Genomic DNA, 16,347 nt, shown 5'->3' with positions numbered 1-16,347 from the left:
AGGACAAATAAACTTTGTCTGTACCTTGGATCTGGGTCAGCCAGTCAGGTTGGTTATAATGTTCTGATGAGATAGTTAATGTGTTCAGAAAGACCAAGACAATAACAAGCCAATAAAATGTGACAGATTTTACTGCAGCTCTACATTTTCTTCGATTAAATCGATTCCAGCGACGCCAGCGCCGACTGAAAGTTCAAATAAAAGGAAATTTTTATTATACAGAAAATGCATGTCAACTTAAGGAGGGTTTCATCTCTGAAGAAGTATACTGCAAGTATAAACATGTGAGTAGGTGCACTGACATAAAACGTAAAGTAATTCAGTTACTTGTGCAAATTATTATCAGTTGCAGATTAGGGAGTGCTAGTTTCTTATTCCTCTTTTAGATTTTGTTGAGTGTTTTTAAAAGTAAACCGCATCTTCGGGAATGACAATTATATTAAATTGGATTCAATACTTCATTGAGTAACAAGGCAATCAAGTAACCTGTCTTCCCAGGCCCCATAAAATTAATAGTAGTAAAGAAAAGTCCATAAAGCAAAAGAAATAGAATCGAGATTAATTTAATCTCAAAATGTAGACTTTAAGTTAAACTATGCAGACAGGAATAAAAATGACACTGAACAGCTTTTTAAATTTGTTACATATAACTAGGTATACTGGTTATCACGTCCAGTGCCTGAATTAGGAGATAATGTATTGACTATATGTAAAGTTAGAAATGCTTTAAATTTCTCTCAGTAAACAGAATCTACATACAATATGCTGCCATGAAAACATCTGAGTTGTCAATGCATTCAGACATTAACATTTTCTTTGCATACCTTAAACTTGTAGCACTGGAAATAAATACATGTTTTGATTGGTAGAAAGATGTTTCAGACCTCTGCAGTATTCTAACTCTTTAAAGAAACTATACCTTGTCCTGACCTAAAGCGACACTGCATTCAAGAACACTCTTATCTTGCCAGTCCTTGGCTCAAGAGTCCACAGCCAGCAATGGGAGGGCTCACTTACCAGGTAGGCAGAACAGCTTACAGAACACCCAATCTTTTAAGCAAACATGATAAAGATAATATTGTTTGAATCTCTCTACTCATACGAGCCAAGAGAAGCCTCACTGTCTGTGAGTCATCGCTCTCTAAAGCCAATGGGACTTTTCTTCCCCAGGGCCTGTGAAATCGGTGACAAAATGCTCCAACTAAATGGGACACACATGATAATGCTCCTGAAGAGTGTGCAATGGCACGCACTTGTACGAGTGCTTGAATGACATGAGCATATTTAAAAAAATAAAGAAATGAAGCAAAAATTCAAAAAGGGGAAAAACAGTAATGGTCTACTTTCAGTAGATTGGAATAACTGAAGAAATAAGTAGAAATAATAAGTAGATGCCTTGCTGTGACAAAAGAACTTGGGAATATACAAAATCAGAAAATACATTATATGAATTTCTCTCAATAGTCTTCTATTTTTTAGTAACCATTCCTCGCAGTTACAAAGCACTAACATCATGATAGGAAAATAATTGAAACATAGCCTTTTATTTTGAAGAAAAAATTCATTTGCATAAATTTGCAACGACATAATACTGTTTTATGAAATTATGAAGCATTTTTCACAAAATATAGCAGTTGTATAAGTATTCAAACCACAAAGGACAATTTCAATTGATACAGTTTGTTACAACAAACCAAATTATTCAGCATTTATGTTCTCATTAAATAATGTATTGCTTTTTCTTCATAACTATTCATAAGAAAACCATTATTCTCACAAATAAGTTCTGAATATCACTTTTGTTTGCTCAAATATTCATGTTTAGGTGGTCATTAGGTCCCAGTTACAAATGTGAAACCAACTTGAAATGGCAAGTCAAGACTTGCACCATGACTGAACTCAGTATCCCATCAAGTCAGTCACCACAGCCTATGAAGTTTAGCTTGGTTATCTGCAATCAATTTATATTTTCTATATTGCTAGTAGATCTATATAAAACTAGCAATATTCAGCTTCAGATTATTTTTTATCTGTGGTGTTTCAGAATAACATGACACTTTTTAAACTGTACTCTTTTGTTCAAACCACATGTGTAATTCTTGTATCTTTGAATTAGGAGTACCTTGTGTTTTCACAGAGTTTCACATAGCTCACAGAGATGTAAAGACTGATGCTTAAGATAAATTTTGGGCACTAAAATCTGTGCAGGAACCGTTGCCTTCACTACTAGAATAGAAAAGCTATTAGCTAATAGAAAAGACTAGCAGCTCTAGTATCAAAACATCTCAAATCCACCTGGAAGATTACAAATAGATCATATTTACATATGTATATATATGTTAGAATAACACGTGGTTGATATAAACTGGCAGGTAGTTGTTGTATCTTTCTAGGATATACTACCCTTAACCAAGTTCCCATCTAACTCATCAGAAATATATTTCCAAAGACTAACTTCAGATTTCACATGCGACATGGCAGGTAAGGCATACAATTAAAAGTATTTTCTAATTTTGTCCAAAAGCAAAAAAGTTCATAGTCAAACAAATACTGCTGACAAATTATGCCCTGATTTTACTTTGCCCTGAGACACAGAGTAATTCTATTGCAGAACAACATTCCTGAGGCTGGAGTGAGAGTCAGGCCAGAAGACTGAAAATTAGATCAAGATTTGGCATTTTCAAACAGTAAAATTTAAAGTACAATAAATAAAGAATAAGCACATTAGACCTTAACGATGTATAAAGTGTATCAAGAAAATAAACTAATTAAAAAAGAGAGGAAAATACTGACCTGAACTTGGATTTTGAGATGGTTTGACTAAAAGAAAAGAAAAATAAAATTTTAAGAGTGCAGAAAAATTAGCTAACACGAGTTCAATCTCTTTGGAATGCTGGAATTTTTCAAATAAATAAATTGAAATTACATATACATAACAATAATCTTCCCAAAATGCTTTGTGAATGCTAAAATGTTACTGTCTGTTATTTATTTTCTGTAATACCATTCTAAAAACTCTACAAATATTCTAAGTGAAATAAAGGAAATCATTTAAAACTAAGTAAATTATCTGATGGCGTAGAATATTGATGGCTGAACCATCAATGTGTACTCACCATAAGCTCCCACAGCATGCTGCGTTCTCTCCTTCTCCACTCACATTCTCTGTGTTCACTGACTCAGTTTCACTGGTGGGCATGCTTGCTGTTAGGAGACAGCAATTGTTTTAGACTGATAGCCAAGCAGGGCATTATGCAGCATCTGACCTCCTGCTCTATGGCAAGAATACCTCCATATTTTGCAGATCTAATGAGAACTCAGAAGGGCTGAGGAACAGCAGATGAAGTTAAACAGACACTTCATCAGTCCTTCACATATAGTAAAAGAAAGCACAAAGAATACCAGGGTGTATTGCAACTTCTTCTTTTGTTTCAGTTATTCGTCACAACTGCATAAAAGTACTACAGAATGCAACGTAGACAAAATGTGGAACAAAGAGAACAGTAACTAATGAATAAACCCAGTGCTAGATTCTGTGACCTTTTAAGTGTCCTGTTACCACTTTGGAGGTGATTATCAGCTGAACTCTTGGTAACACACTGCTAATTCCAAGAAATGCCACAGTTCCTCTGAAAATAGTGACTTGCACTTTGATCATACTGGCCAGTCTATGATTTTCATTTTATTATGGAATTATCAAAGCAAGACATTAAAAATCAACTGTGCCCGCAAATATCATATGAGAAGTCAGGAAGGAGTATTGGGAATGTCAAAATGGGTACTAGAAGGGATGCTAGCAGAAAGGGGGCTGTTACATTTGTACCACATCAGTTAATTACCACACATGTGGAGGATCACAGAGCAATTGAGGTTCGAAGGGACCTCTGGAGGTCACCTGGTCCAATCCTCACTCAAGCAGGTATCAGAGTTAGCAATTACAGCTAATGATTTATCAGACAAAGCTCACTTGTCAAATGTTCATCACCATTTACTTCTACTAATGTAGAATAAGTGTTAGGAAAAGATGAACAACTGAAGTTCTCCTGAAGTACTTCCTGTTTTCCCAGGGGGAAACAGTATCTCTGTGCAAAGCAAACACTAAAGGAAAAACTCAGGAACAAGAAAAATGTCAAATTAACGTTTCTGGCTTATATAGTAGAAATACCATACCAAGAAAGAAAAAAGAGAGAGGGTGGAAATTACCGTAGAATGGCAAGAAAAAAAGCATAAAATAATAGCTGGGTGTTCTGGGTTGTGCCTCCTGATAATTTGTTGCTTTTGGGATATATATATTTGGGATACATATATTCCAAAAAATGCATCTGTAGACTGAGTAATGAAGGCAGAAGAGCTACACTGCCTCTTTCTGTTCTGGATCTCCCACTATTTTGGTAGCTTAAAAGAGGCTTGAAGTGGGCTTTATTAAACACATTAATAGAAGTGAGAATCAAGCACTGAATTTACTGTTTTGTATACAAATCAGGTACAAAATGAGAGCTGAAAGTGTTTCTCCATAGCCTCTATATTGCCTCAGTACTGACCTAGAGATACATGCTAGTGGTCACAGGTAGATTTATGTGCTCATCAGTTCTATACTTGAGAGACTGACTGCTCTATGCAGCAAAAGCTGAGAACCTGCCCCCACAAATTTAAGTCACTACAGTATGAAATGCTAACACAGACTTGGCATAGCAAAGGAAAATACAAAATATCCATGCAGGTGTTTGAATAAAACAAGGCACTCCAAGCAGTAAGCACAGCAAAACTTTTCTCACAAGGTTCTTCTGTTTTGGTTATTCTTTCTAAATATTAATTTAATTGTGATATACAAAAAAAATCCCTTGTCAGCACCTGCAAGTGCCTCAATTCTAGCATTATGTAACTGAAAGTTTAAAAAAATGAACCCTGCTAGTCCTTCACAGCTTTCAGTCATGGAGTTAAAAGGAATTTCATTCAAAACTAAAGCAGGTAATCTTCACTGGGATCCAAATTGAATAATTAATATTGTCAATGTTTTAAGAAAAAAAAAAAAGACAAAACTATTTCAAGCACTGTCTCAGACCTTCAGAATGAAATAATTATTACTTAAAAATGCCAACATCTTTTGTAATAAATGCAAGGAGTTTCTCTGTCTAGTAAAGAAATAGCTGTCTTTTGCTATGTGACATCATGCTGTTAGGAAACATAACCTGAAACCCACCAAGTGAACATTTTAGCACTTGTGAAGGGCAACTGCACACATAAGAGTGCAGAAGTCTCATTTCAAACACTGTTATTAAGAGCTGCTCTATAAAAACAGAGCTAGGCTCACATTTGCAGTAAGTTTTACGCAGGCAACACGTGAGACTGCTTCTCACGCTCATGTCCAATACACCAACCCTTCTGTCATCTACGAGTACTACCCAGAATCCAGTCACTCAGTATCACACAAATGCTATTCATTTTGAATACATGACAAATAATTAAAAAAAAAATGGATAAAGTAATATAAATTGAACCCATGTCTACCCAATGATATCAGCCCTTTTTGAACATTAAGAAAAACTAATTTCGAAGACAAAAATCTTTGCTCCTATTTTCAGTTCTGTAGCCAGGATGTCACCCTTCATTTCAAAGAGGGTACTGCTCTAGCTTCATTAGTGACTTGCAGGTGCTGTGTTACTAAAAGGGAAGAGAAGAAGAACCTGTTCAGCTGAAATGAGGAACACAACTACCATTATCTTGTAATTTGTCTGCCAACAGAAAAACTTGACAGAAGTACTGAGAAAAACAACATGTGTAAGTCCAGCCTCAACAATGCTGACAAGTCTTTAAACCTTTAGGTAGATGGAAAGAGCAAGACCACTGCATGACCACATTCACACTAACTAATGCAAGCAACTTGGCAAGTCTTGAAAGAGTCCCAGGAGCACATCTTTGAGAGGGTGGTGTGCGCTGGGCACAGCACACTGAGGGCCAGCTTTGAACTCTTTAAACTGGTACTCCAGCTCTCACAAGAAGATAGCAGATTTTCTTTATTTCTTTTTTTTTTTTTTTTTTTTTTGGCCTTTATTTTAAAGGAAAGAATGCTTGCATTAGGCAGTATAGCTAACCCGTACAGCATGCAGCTTGATACCTTCCTGAGGACAGAGAAATTAGGTCACAAGTATCAGCTATCACATTTTATTTATGAGGATAAGAAAACAGCTACTGGAGAGAATCTTATGACTGCTAATAACAGTGCTATACTGGCAACATTCTAAAGCAAACCTTGCAGAATGCTCTCCTTGTGCCTGTCAATAACTGGTTGGCTGATAATTCCATGGTTCCATTACCTTCAATACTGTCCTAACTCTTTGTCAAATCAGTATGTTGATTTTCTGAATTCTTTATGCCACATCTTTGAGGTGGTCACAAAGGAAATCAGAACAAAAAAAAAAATCCCAGAAGAGAATTCATCAAAAATTCATCACAAATTTCCCTAAATCTACTTTATGTAAAGCACAGAAAGAAGGGGAAAGAAAGCACATCAGAAAGAAGGGGTTCTCGCTGCTCTGACTGCGATGCACCTCAGGATAAGTTCAGCTTATGGAGAGGCTGCCAGGAAGACGTTTCGCATGACACGGTAGTGAGGTGTCTGCTTACACAGTGCAGGTTTAATTTTCGTACTGCCAGCATTCATTTTTGTGGGCTCTCTCTTTTTTTTTGTTTTTGTCAGCTCTCAAAAACTCCTGATAGGTTGAAATAGTTTGGTTACATGACGGTGGAAGGAGAATGAAATAATCCGTCTTACCATATATGAGTACGTAAATAATTTTAAGCTGATTCAATATTTATTGAAAATGAGTCCATAACATTCTAGCAATCCCTGACTTGATCTTACACATTCTGTTAAGGACCAGATTTGCAAACCTCAGTCTGAGTCACAATAGTGATCGTTTCATGACAGCAAGGATATCAGCTGCTCCAGAAAATTCATTTTACATGGAACCAGATCTCCTAACTGCTATCACTGTGATTATGTCAAATCAATACATTCACCAATATTAAAAAGGAACAGATCTGAAAGTATGTATCACATAAGAACCCTTGTCTGCCTCCACTGTGGGTGAGAGAGAAAATGAAGAAAACACAAATTACAGAAAACTATCAAAAACAAGAGCAGATACAGTAAGAGTTTTCTTTTTCTGTTGCTAGATTCTACATTAAAAGTAGAATTACAATAGCAAATACTAATATTATATTATAGCCATGCTATTTAAATCTTGCAGTAAATTATAAAGCTTGTGACATACTGTCATGGATTTTTTCACACCTGAATTCAAAGCATATTTTGTATATGGTATCTTTAAAAAAGAAAGCCTGCACTTAAATAAAAACACTCAAAGTCACTTCAGTTAAAATCTAAACAGATTAAAAACTGCTCTAAGAAGGCAGAGCACTGCAGCACCATTCTATGAGAAACATGCACTTAGAAGAGCAGAACTGCATGCACCAGTATCTCCATGCTGTAGGTGTATATGTCTGTGGTACAGAAAATGCATATAGCATGTGCTTTCAAAAGTTACCACATCAAATGCAGAGAAAGCTCAACTGCAAACTCGAACATGTTTTACCATGTTTATTGGAAGACCGGCCAAAGAAACTAAGTCTTCTTTTCTTCTTTTCTTCCATTAAGTCAGCCAGTGTAACCCCTTCGCGTTAAGTACATGTAATCCCAGCATTTACACAGTAGATGGCAGCAGTTGCAACGCAAAAAAAATAAAAACGTGTCCATATATACAGAACAAGCAATATTAGACAAAACAAATTAAAATTGCCAACAGAAAAGCTTATCACAGCTACAGACCTCACCTTTCAGGATTTTTGGAATTTGAGCTAAATTCGAATTCCTTTGAAGTCAATGGGAGATTCTTTTTGCTGACCTCCGAGTAAGTAGCTTTTAGCTCATATAAATATAACAGCTAGTCTTTTCCTAGAGACACAATGGCAATTCTACTAGTTAAAAGGTTTTCTCTTTTTCAACAGCAATGAATACTTGCCCACCAGGAGGAAAAAAGTACAAATACATGGTTTTCATACATGAATAACTTATGTTAGAACCTAAATAACTCTAGTTAGACTTTTAAAATCCAAAGGAACCTGAACGTTTTTACAGGATCACATAAGAAACCAGTAGTTATTGATTTAACTGCCTTTGAGATCTGCACCTCTTCCTGCCATGGGGAGACCTTCTGTATCCTACACTCAAAACTCTCGGACATCCTGGAAGATCATTATGGTGATCTTCCATCACCATAACATCAGTGGCAGTCTTGATTGTCCAGAGGCACTCAGCGTAGTTCTGTGGCTTCTTCCACCCACACCAGAGCCCAGCTCTCTCTTTTGCTTCAAAGACCATTCTATATATCCAATATATCATTCATTGGTATATTTGAACTACATTTATTTTCTAACTTGACTACTCAATATTATTAACCTGATGATAGCTAGCTGAATTTCACCTTGCTCACAAACAAGTAGCTTATTATTACCGTTATACTCCAAACCCAAAAGCTTTCTCTAGAGTAAGTGGATAGATAGCTCACACTCTTTCATCACACCTTGCCACACAATGCTATGTGCAGCAGAAATGCAAGACAATATGAGGTGGAGTAAAGGTGAGCAAACCTTTCTCCTTTACATCTTGCAACATTTGGTACTAAAAAATGAAATCCCCAGCCCCATATTCAAGCACATGTGCATAAACCCAGAGGAATGCTAGGAGACTATTTGCTGGAAATTTCCACTCAACACACACATACACAAGCCTGCTCAGTGCCAAAGGAATGCTTTCAGATCAATAGTTGACTGTAAAACAAAACATCAAGCTTGCGCAAAACATTTTTTGAACCTTTTATGACTCAGCCAAACCAGAAATGATTTTTGTGATGTGACTGGAATGTACAACTTAGAGACCACTCCAGATAATTGTGTGTGCTGTGTCTGCTTTGTGGAGGAAAACTGATGTTAAGATCAGTATCTTGCCAGCAGCAGTTCACAACATCTCAGCCACAGTTAAGGGCCCGGTATACTGCAACCTTTACCACCCTGATCTCTTACTTCTCTTTCCTCAAAACAACATCAACAGTGCCAGCAGAGCTGCAGAAGCAGGAAACACATCAGGTCTGCCAGCTCTCTTTATGCTCTACTGCTAGAATAGTAGACATCAAGCTGATGGGACTAAATAGATATCCCTTAAGTATACAAAGCTGACCATCTGTAAAGGAAACATCATTCACTGAAGAGCAATGCTGCATTGATCATCCCACAGTAAATTCACTCACGAAGATCTACATTTCAACTACTTTTCTCAGAAGTCAAAGGAATACTGCTAACATTTGCTTTGTAGGGGTATAAGGACAGCTGACAGGCAATGTATCAGGGCTTTGAAGATACAACACATAAAGTATTCAGTAGTTTTACAATGCTGATAATGAGGCTTCTAGTATTCTTTGGTATTTTCCATGTTAGTAACTTGGCTTTGACTTTTTTATATTTAAAATAGAAGAAACCATCTGAAATTCAGTTCTTGGAATTAATTAATTAATTACATCTCCTATCCTACTGTTCCGCTGAAAATCTCTTTCAGCTCTTAAATCACCCCAGAATGTCTACGTTAACAATGTAGATAAAAAAAACTCTCTCAAAACCAACAACTGAGCAAACAAGTATTTCTGATTTATGAAAGACCAACATGATCTATAAACTGTTTAAAGAATGCTGGAGCAAAAGGTTCTTCTGCAGTGTATTAACAAGCAGACCATTGCAACAGGATGCAAAAAGTTCCCAGGGATTTCGCCTGCAAACCAAGTCAGTGGTGACCACAGGTCACAGCACAGTTGACATCATCCACAACCCCGTATGGTGGACTTGTACAGTATATTTACTTTGTAAAACATGCACTTATTCACTTCTCAGTTTAAGGATTGCATACTGACAAAGTCCTGTTTTATGCATACCTTCCAAACAAAATTATTAACAATAACTAATATAGTCAACTCCGTGAACTCTTTGGCTTTTATGCACTGCCCTAGATAAGACTCATTTCTATCTGCAATGTTCTATCTATTTCACATTTCTATCTGTAATGTTCACTTATAAATTACTGCAGTATAAAACTGTTGCTCTTATCCTCAACAGTCAATATTTAAGCTTCTGGAAAGGACTATAGTTTTCAAGAGCAGTTCACAAAGAAGCAGTGCTAGTGCAAAAAAGGAGTACAGTAAAAATGAATTATTTCAACACAAAAAATGTTTTTCTGAGTTGCCTTTGACAAACTACTTGTAACACACTGCCTTACATATACTTTGTGGAGTATGAACCGAAATAATAAGGTGCTATTTATGATCAATACCTATATTGGAATTTGGGCCTTCATCTTACATTCAGTATTATACCAGCAACATCCATGCTCTCATTTATGTACAGCACTAGAAGTTCTCTTTTTATTTATTACTACGCAAACACAGCTAAGAAACTAAAATACTTTATATAAAATTATTACATTAAAATACTGCTATTAATTAAAATTTCTCACATACAGAAACAAGTTGATAACTCATAGTTTTTGCAAGATCACAAAACTAACTTGCTTCTTTATGTTGGGACTCTGATCAGAAGCACTAGAAAGTTATTGTGGTAATAGACTACTGTTTCCATTGTACACTACTATATACACTAATATGCTGTAAGTAACTGACAATTATACTTCTTACCATTCCATTAAGGTACCCCAAAATTTTCCAATTTCTAATTGCATATGAAAACTTCTAGTAGAAAAGATTCAATATAGTGGTCTTCTTGAATATCAGAATGATCAAGAGTGTCATTTCCTCACTTTGAAACTCAAAAAAATCCTATTAGCGCAAGGTTATTTTTCTACTGGAGTTTTGACTGTATACTTTAAGCTTTTTAAGTCATTGCTTCTACTGCATGCAACTACACATAAATACATATTCTTCTTGATCAAGGACTTACGACGATACTTAGTAGTACGCAGCTTATATGCACTAACTTTTTAGAGAATACAAATAAAGCAAGGTTTTTCAATCTGAGTGGACTGAGTGCAGGCTAAGAGTCATAAATGCACAGGTTAGAGGAAAACTCTAAATCTATTGTAAAATTCTAAGTTCTTTTCCATAATTTCAAGTATCAATATATTAATAGACATGATTGTTCTGCTAATAAACTTATGCAAATTTAAAATCAGAGATCAACACCAGCTAGGCTGCGTTCTCCACAGTAACTCACTGAAAGCAATCAAACCATTCCACACAGAATCAGCACTGAGTAAAGAACACGTACTGTTCCGTTTGCCTTCTTCATCAGCCTCTTCATCATTCTCAGGATCAATGTCTTCTGCCTGTGTAATCCAGTCTAAATATCCCTTCAGATCTTCTTCAAGCTGCTGCTTTTCACGTAGCTTCTGAAAGTCCCCTCGGGCCTTGGCTTTTTCTCTTTCCTTGGAAAATTCCCTATCAAATTCAGATAAAGCAAAAAAAAAAAATACTAATTGCATTAATTACTAATTAATTAATTAATTATAAATATAATAAAAATATAATAAAATAAAAAATAAAAATAAAAATATAATAAAAAATATAAATTAAATAACATTAATGCACTAATTACATTGCAGAATTACATACTGACATAGATAATGAACTGCATCAACCACACAGAAGATTGGAAAGTTTTTTGAAAACAAGACAGTGATGCAAAGAAGTCATGGCAAATCCCCACTGTACTACACCAGAACTTTCAGAGATCTTATGATTTAAATGAAAATTAAACAAGATTCTTAATTCTTCCAAGACAGTTTATATGCCACCATTTGTTTATGTGCTTTTATAAATAGCTTTAAAGATCAACTGTATCGAATGGCTAAGAAGATAAACTGGATTGCATGAATAAAGTGATTTCAGAGAACTGAGTTGAGTAACACTTTCAGCAAAAAGGAAATTCTGGCATTTAGTCTTAAAAAACTTCCTTCCTCTTCCAGCTACGGCTCACTGTCCATGTCCAAAGATACATACTCACTGCCAAATCTCATTCACAGAACATCACTAACAAGCTCTCTTTCTATTACACTAGGCAGAGACCTGTGCTGTTTGAAATCTGGATGTTTTGCCCTGTTACTCTCTGTATTAGATCCTGGAAATTCTGTTTTTACAGATGAGAATCGCATCTCTTTTTGTGAGTTGAATCCTCTGCCTGGTTGCTCCCATCTCAAGAAATATACAGCATTTGACTTAGCCTAGTTTAGCTTTGTGATGTGGTCCGCTCCCTGAAATATCATGGAATGACCCTCATACTAATTTAGTCTTTGGGAAGCAAGTGCATAAAATGACCTTCTGAGCAGCCTTCCAACCTGAATCACCCCATGAATCTACAAGCCTCTTAGGTATGAATGTCTCAGGACAAATACCAAGTAAGCTCTTGCATCACACTTCATACACTGACTCTTAAAATGCTCAGTCTGATACGCTGATACACAATCTCCAAATGCATAACTCAGTTTGCTAGAAGGATCAAGCATTTTCTGACTTATCTGAGTATCAGCCTGTTTGATGAGGGGCAGATAACCATCTTTTGAACAAGGTATTAACTCAAGATTAAAAATTAAGCTTTTTCCGATTTAACTTATTTATCTTACACTAGAGCTAAATAAATGCAGAAAATGGCTATAACAATTTCTATTACTATGGATTTACAACTCCTTTATTTACTGTGATTTTTCACTTGAAAATATCCCCTAATTAGCTCGCGTTCAAGGGGAAACTTTTTAAAGCACTGGAAATGTCTTCATTCAAAATTAAAAAAAATATTATGAAATTCCTGTGTTCGAAAGTGCAAGGCTTGCAAAATATTTGAACACATTAAACACAATCATCAATATGCTAACAAAATACAGAAAAATAATAGAAAGCTTTACATTTTTTGAAAATATTATTTCAGTTCCATGACATACATTCCGTATCTGAAATTCTTGATGTATACTCTTAGCTTTTCCTATTTTTTCTTATTTTATTTTCACTCTCTAAACATCATCTTAACATTAATTTCCTGCTTTGACATCAGTAAATTTAAGAGTTAAGCTCTTTCTATGCAATTGTTCAGAATGTTATATTTTTGTTATGCTGAAGAATTGAAATAAAGCTGCAAAATCTGAGAGGCAGACACTACGAATACAGCTAAGAATTACAACAAAACTTAGTTTTGGTACATAGAGACCATTCTGTTCTATCTGATAGCACCTTAACATAGCTGAAGAACGCCAGAGCTTGCTTTGCATTTGCTACCATTCGCCAAGCATCCAAGGGTGAGTTGAAGGCCATCTCTTCACAAAAACACTTGTGAGAGACAGCACTCAGCAGAACTCTACGAGGAATAACTCCTTTAATTAATTTTTTCTTTTTTTAAAAGGATTTCATTGTTTGGACAGCAGAAGTCACATGCCTGTAAGAAATTACTGGTTTATGAGATCCTGGGTTTAGGCTCATCCTAGTGTATGAAGGATGCTGTCCTTTACATCTGATTGGGGCAATGTACCCGTGACTACACCAGCAGTACATCTGGAAAACAGAGCTATCATAGCATACTATGAAATCTGAAGCAATAATCTTTGCTAGCTTTTGCTCACTATTCTTGTTTTGTCCTTTGGTATCTTTCATTAGAGAGAGGAATTTGTGATTTGTGTGGGTAAAATAAAATGAAAGCTGCCGTTATTATATGAGAGTCACTGTAAAATGAAACAGTTGGCAAGGCTGCTACTTTGAACAGCACTTCACCCATGACTGAGCCCCCCTTTAACCTTGTCTTTATATTAAAATAGCTGCATGCAGAGGATTAAGCACAGTTTTTATACACACAGCTATCTATGACCTTTCCCTTCAGTACAGCACAGAAGTCAGACATTAGTCGTGGTTAAATGCTGTGGCAATGTATCAGTAGAGAGAGATGTAGAAGTGCTTAATTTCCACAATGTTTAAAAATTTTAACTTAATTCTAAAAACCCAACTGTCTGCAGTGTCCTTGCTCAGCAAGAACCTACTGGTCAAACTGAGAAAACAGGGCATGTATGAGCAGTGCAAGAAGGGATGTGTGGCCTGGGAAAAATGCAATGATAGAACTGAACTTGGCGAGGGATGTGAAAAATAATGAGAATAGACTCAACAGGTAGATTGGTGCCCCATGATAAATGACAAGGGAAAGCTTACAACAGACATGGAAAAGGTTGAAGTACTGAATGGGATCTTTGCCTCAGTCTTCACAGCTAACCAGACTCATTGTGCCTTTCAGAACCTGGAACTTCTAGATGGGAGCTGGGGGAACAAAATCCCTCCCACAAGTAAGAGAAGAGCAAATCCAAAATCACCTCATGAGATTGAATGAGTATAAGTCTATGGGGACTGATGGCAATGCATCTCAGGGTCCTGAAGGAACTGACTGATGCAGTTGCCAAGTCACTCTCAATCATATTAGAAAAGTCACAGCAGTCAGACAAAATCCCCAGTGACTCTTCTCACACAAATACCAAGTGTAAGAGTGGAATTAAATTGAACTGGAAACGAAATGATTATCCTGTTAGCAGAAAAAACGTATTTTTTCCAAGAAAAAAAAATGAAAAAACAAGTTAATTGAAAAAGTCTGTGGAGGTGAGGTGGAGGAGAAACGTTTGCTATTTAACACTGCTGATAAAACATTTAGACAACAAAATAGTTGGATATATAGACAAATACGCAGATTTTGGCTGTTTTCCTGGAAGGAGAAATAAGAGAGCTGCTTGTGCATCATTTCATGGCTACAGAGAGCGTAGGCTAGTTCCAGGGCAGAAAGGAAAGACTTCTGGTCATGTGGGCATCATTAATCCAAGCATCATTAGACCAATGGCCTGAACTGGCCTCTCTGACTTTGATCAACCCAGTACTCAGCCCAGAAGCCTATGAAGATGACAAGCTTAGGAAGCTGTACATTAATTGTGTTAAGTGGACCTCAGCAATGTAAATATTTGTTTTCACAAATGGCTGCAGTAAGGACTAATTTCAAAATAAATATTTCGTTTTGTTTTGATAAAGATGAACTAGATCTGGTATGTGAAAGTGTAAATTTAGGTGTTGGGTTTTTTTTTTTTCTTTGTTTCATTAATTAACTTGATAAAAATTGTATTCAAAGAGATATTGTGACTGTGGTAACACTCATAAGGGTCTCCCCACTAAAATGTGATTTTAATCAGTCTCCACCCAAGTTACTATAAATTGAAAAACATTGAGAGGCTACTCTGATCTGACACACTAGCAGATATGAAATGGAAACCTGGTAAGATGAGTGCTGCTCTATCTCATGTGCATCACTGAGGTAGTCATGATAAGAAACAAGAAGTTCCACCTCTAAGTGTAAACTAGGATGACTCTTGGCTGGCTGTGTTACTGACCTTGCAAACCTATACAGCCAGAATGAGAGAGACAACTCATCCCCTGCAGTACGTAACTTAATGTGCACAGGGTCTGCTATACAGAAAGTGTTACGGGAACGCTATATGCCAGTGTCACCCAGACATCCTAGAGCCTTGTTCATTCACAGAGTCACACAGTCACAGAAATGTACTCACAGAAGTACAGTGTTGGCCACCAGACTCAGAAGAGATTTCACGCAGCAGTAACCATACCAACCAACAAATCAGCAGAATCACATCAGAGAACTCAAAGTGCACAGTGACACAGACAACAGCTCCTGCCAGGCCTACTGTGTAACCCAGGTGTAAAGAGATATTTTTAAAGGTGAAGTGACATCACATCTTTAATTACTAGACATTTGTACTTACTACCCTTCTGTTGAAAATAACAAAAAATCATAGGCTGAATACCACAGAATTATTTCTGCATAAATATAAGCATACCAGAAATTTTCCTTGAGCAAAGATAATTGGGTTCGTGACATCAAAATTCAAACTGTTACTATCTATCTATAGTTATTTCTATACAGTTAATCAGCAGTTGAGAAAATGTATACTGTATAGAAAATTGTGCCAAAAAGGCAGGGGAATCATCTGCAGGAGCAGCAAGATGAGGAACAATTGGAAAGAAGTGGCAATGGAGAAATAAAACTGAGTTTTGACATTTCAGACTGTATTTACATTAGCACTTTCAATGTGCCCATTCTGCCCTGAGAAGAGACCTGCTTGGCTTACAACACTGGATTTCTTAGAGGAGGAATTGGAAGCACTGAGGACAGGTTCTATTCCCCAAAGCATGTTCAACCTACCATCATGATGAGCACTGCCAATAAAGTTTTTAAACTGATATGTTTTAACTGCCAAAAGCCCAT

The 16,347-nt window shown here is 36.3% G+C and overlaps 1 protein-coding gene across 16 annotated transcripts in view; it reads right to left on the bottom strand.

Moving 5' to 3' along the window:
- CACNA1D (calcium voltage-gated channel subunit alpha1 D) overlaps nt 1-16,347 on the bottom strand; it is a 166,579-nt gene that overhangs the window by 64,023 nt on the left and 86,209 nt on the right. For all 16 annotated transcript variants that reach the window (XM_048957947.1, XM_048957958.1, XM_048957962.1 and 13 more), the window contains 4 exons: nt 11,326-11,495; nt 3,117-3,204; nt 2,794-2,820; nt 25-185 (listed from right to left, as the gene is read on the bottom strand). In XM_048957947.1, the coding sequence (XP_048813904.1) occupies nt 25-185; nt 2,794-2,820; nt 3,117-3,204; nt 11,326-11,495 (446 nt within the window). The remainder of the gene's footprint in view (nt 1-24; nt 186-2,793; nt 2,821-3,116; nt 3,205-11,325; nt 11,496-16,347) is intronic.

Source organism: Lagopus muta, chromosome 11, assembly GCF_023343835.1.
Source record: "Lagopus muta isolate bLagMut1 chromosome 11, bLagMut1 primary, whole genome shotgun sequence".
Taxonomy (NCBI): Eukaryota; Metazoa; Chordata; class Aves; order Galliformes; family Phasianidae; genus Lagopus; species Lagopus muta.
The sequence above is the reverse complement of the archived record's forward strand: the minus strand, read 5'-3'. Positions and strand labels throughout refer to the sequence as shown.